General features: G+C 41.1%; 1 protein-coding gene across 1 annotated transcript; it reads right to left on the reverse strand.

Annotated features, from left to right (window-relative positions):
* Positions 1-1,773: 1,773 nt before the first annotated feature.
* Positions 1,774-3,253, reverse strand: LOC110888060 (probable serine/threonine-protein kinase PBL26). The gene is made up of 3 exons (XM_022135603.1): positions 2,909-3,253; positions 2,610-2,809; positions 1,774-1,861 (listed from the first exon to the last, which is right to left on the reverse strand). The coding sequence occupies exons 1-3, from the start codon at positions 3,251-3,253 to the stop codon at positions 1,774-1,776; spliced, it is 633 nt and encodes a 210-aa protein (XP_021991295.1).
* Positions 3,254-3,665: the final 412 nt, after the last annotated feature.

Raw genomic sequence — 3,665 nt, forward strand, 5'->3', positions numbered from 1 at the left:
AAGATCGATCGAACAAGGTATCGAATAAGTGACCAGGGGTTAAAACACTTACAACGAGCCAGAGTTCTGTGAATTTAGGGGTATTGGGTGTATAATTTTCGAGTTATATGTAGAGAGAAAGAAAATAGATTGAACGGATTGCAATTGTTGAACGAATGCTCTATTTATACTTGATTTCTGACCCTCTCGCGCCCCGCGACAGCCTCGGGCTAATCCCCTTACAGCCCGCGAGACCCTCTAGCTAGGGTTTAGGTTTGACTAGTCAGCGGTATAGGTGTGACACGTGGATGACACGTGTCCCAGTACGTGACCGGAAATTTACAAGCGTCTCGCGCCCCGCGAAAGGGTTTCCTTCAGTCTGTCGCGGCCCGTGACAGACATATAATTATTATTTTTTTTTCATTTTCAAACTAACTAACGTTACGCGAGTTCGGTTTTTCGATTATGGAGTGTTTTAGGACGTTTTTGAGGGTTGTTATATATATCAAGGGTGAGACGTGTCTGATATAACAATAGGTCCAGAAGAAGCAATAGTTTGCATATGGATGAAATCCCGTTCATGAATTTCAGGGCTTCCCCAAGATTGTCTGCCTAAGGATCCTTGATCCTGAAATACATTAGGACCAGAGTGAGTCTGCACTGGTGGTCTGGTTGTGTAATCCATAAATCCTTGAACCCTGGATGAGGATCCTTGATTGTTGAAGTAGGATCCGTGAGCCGGAAATGTCTCCATGTATCCTTCAGACCGGATGGAGGATCCTTGATGCTGGCCGGTTGTGACTGGCTCCATGCTGATGGATAGAGGATCCTTGAGGAAGGGTCATGGCCAATGATCCAAGCTGATGGATCGATGATCCTTGAGGGAGGGTCATTGCCAATGATCCCTGTTGTGGAATGGAGGATCCTTGAGGTTGCGTGCTGGGCATCCTGGACTGCTGAGCTGCATTTGCTGGGGTGACAAAATCCAACATCCTAGGCATCAGTGGGGAGTGATCCTCTGTTGGCCTCTTCTGTTTCTTGATGTCATCAATCTCCCGGAGGATCCTCTGGTTAGTCTTGTCCTGTTGTTCCATATAGCTTTTTATCTGCGAAAACAAAACAGAAATATTATTGTTAGTATTAGTAGAGGAAGAACTAGTAGAAACTTTTGATCCTTGGAAGACTGATGAAGTCTTCGTCTGAGTGTTATCCGGATTTTTCGGGTATTGTGGTGGAATTGGAGGAAATGATGCACTGGTTTGGGATGAGGTAACCGTCGGCATGGCACTTGAAGTGGATTTTCCCTGAGAAGCCATGGAAGTGATGATGTTGAATAGAAATGAATAAAAAACATATTTTTTCAAAAATGGAGGCACCACTTGCCCCATGGTGGGCGCCAAATTGTTTTGGTCAAAAATCAAATAAAGGATAATGTAACCAAATCTGATTTTGTGAGGTAGTGTGCTTGTATATTTGACAATTGAATGAACAATGAACACAAGGATTTATACAAGGAAAAGCTCTTGATCGCAATGTGATCTCCGGCACAAATAACCTCGGATAGTGAAAATTATCACTATCAAATGTATTAGGCTAACAAGAGTTTATAACTTCGGAAGTTGATCAAGTGTTGTACAATGTTTTCTAAAGTGTAAGTGTATTCAAGAGCTGATGTTCGCGAGAGAGTATGTGTGTCTGCTAATAGAAGTTGTTGTTATCTAAAACTTGATCAACCTCTTTAAAATAGAAATAACAAACAAGTCCGAAAATGGTGCAAGACCGCGTCCAACCAAGTTAACGTTGAGCCATTTCCACACGTCCAACATCTTCAACGATTCCAGTCCGATATTCTCGCCATGACTCAGTCAACATTGCCCATGACCTGCATGCCATTACGAAAATATACAAGGAACAACTGTTAGTTAAGTTATAAAAATAATAAGGATCCGTGATCCTCAGACTTCCTGCATCAGAGTTTAAGGATCAGTGATCCAGGCAGGTCTAAGGATAAGTGATCCATAAGTATAAAAATTAACCCCTAATAGTTATCATATGCAAACATTTTCATTTCAATTCGTTGGTGTATTTCAATTTTAATTCATTCCGCAATCCTATTTCTTTGGTGTTTAGAGTGAATCAACTGAACTCTTTCACATCAGAAAGGAACCAAAAAAACACTTAAAGGAGAAAAATAACATTTTTGCTATGCCTTTTAAAGAAGCTCCCCTTATAAAAATATGTATCTTCATTCTATGTAAGTGTAGTGAAATTCCCAAATAAGCTAACATCCTACAAACATAATGTACCTTCTGATATCCAAGTGCAGTCGCAAGTTCTGTCACAACCTCAGCTATCCTTGGCCGATATTTACGAGATTCCTTCAAATATCGATATGCAATATCAGAAAAAATTTCTAAAGCGCTCTGCTCCAATGGTTGCATGGTTGTATCTTTAAAGATGATATCGTTTAACTTCTTCTCTTCATAGCATTCAATCCACGTGCACACTAATTCTGCTCAACACGACCATTGCTATATGTACAACATAACCTCCCATATAAAACTTCAAATAAGACCACACCGAAAGAGTATACATCTGACTCTTTTGTTAAGGTGTGCGTCATCGCATACTGCGGATCACAGTATCCAATGGTACCTGCTGCCATGGTGACAATAATTGATTGCTTCTCGTTTGCGGGGCCCATTATTGATAGCCCAAAATCAGCAAGTTTACCATTCCATTGCGCATTGAGTAGGATGTTGGCGCTTTTTACATCACAGTGGATAAGTCTTTGGTGTGTCCCCCTTGGATCATGAAGGTACCTTAGCCCCTGTGCGACATACATGCATATCTTAAGATGCTGTAACCACCTATGATGGGGTGAATTTAAATAGCAGTCAAGGCATCCACGAGATGCGTAGTCATATACCAAGATCATCTCATCCCCTTGGTAACAAAATCCCAGAAGAGAGAGAGAGATGAGATTTTCATGGTGGTAACCGGAAAGCGTTGTGATCTCTTTCAAGAACTCGGGTATTCCTTGTCCATGCCTAGGATCCAGACGCTCGAAAGCAACCGTTATTCGTCCCTTAGAGTGAGACACTTCTCCTTTATAAACTTTCCCAAAACCACCACCTCCAATACATTTATCATCGTTGAAGTTGTCGGTGGCTGATGTTATATCTTCAAGTTGGATTTTAAGGTCTTGAAACTGCTGCAAGAATGTATCCATAAAGAAGATGAGGCTTTCTTCTTGTGGATGGTATCTACCCATCATGGTCTGTTTTTGTGAAAGCTCCTTCATTTCCTGTCGAGGCTAAAGAAAAGACGTTCAAAAAGTTGCAAGAATCGGCAAGAAAAGATGTTGAGAGGGCTTTTGGTGTTTTAATGGGTAGATGAGGCATACTAAGCCGACCGGTTCGTGCGATGAATAAGAAATCAATACATAGCATGGTATACGCATGTATCATATTGCACAATATGCTAATCAAACAAGACGGACATGCAATATCTCCAGATTGGGTGTCGGATCCTCCTACACAAGTTCACGTTCCCGAAAATATCCAATAAGACTTGCGTGATGAAGAAATTCATTTTCGGTTGAGATACGATTTAATTGAACTAGTAGGTTCTTTAGGTTTGGAATTTCCTAATTCGGACGAAGAGTAGAGTTTCTTTATGTATGT

This window comes from Helianthus annuus, chromosome 11 (assembly GCF_002127325.2).
Source record: "Helianthus annuus cultivar XRQ/B chromosome 11, HanXRQr2.0-SUNRISE, whole genome shotgun sequence".
In the NCBI taxonomy this organism is placed as follows: domain Eukaryota; kingdom Viridiplantae; phylum Streptophyta; class Magnoliopsida; order Asterales; family Asteraceae; genus Helianthus; species Helianthus annuus.

Excerpts from the sequence above, each read along its gene's own strand:
- LOC110888060 (XM_022135603.1), bottom strand. The coding sequence starts at position 3,253 with ATGGGTAGATACCATCCACAAGAAGAAAGCCTCATCTTCTTTATGGAT. Across the intron at positions 2,810-2,908 it reads AAGGGGATGAGATGATCTTG|GGGCTAAGGTACCTTCATGA; the intron begins GTATATGACTAC and ends TATGTCGCACAG. Across the intron at positions 1,862-2,609 it reads ATTGGATACTGTGATCCGCA|GTCATGGGCAATGTTGACTG; the intron begins GTATGCGATGAC and ends AATGGCATGCAG.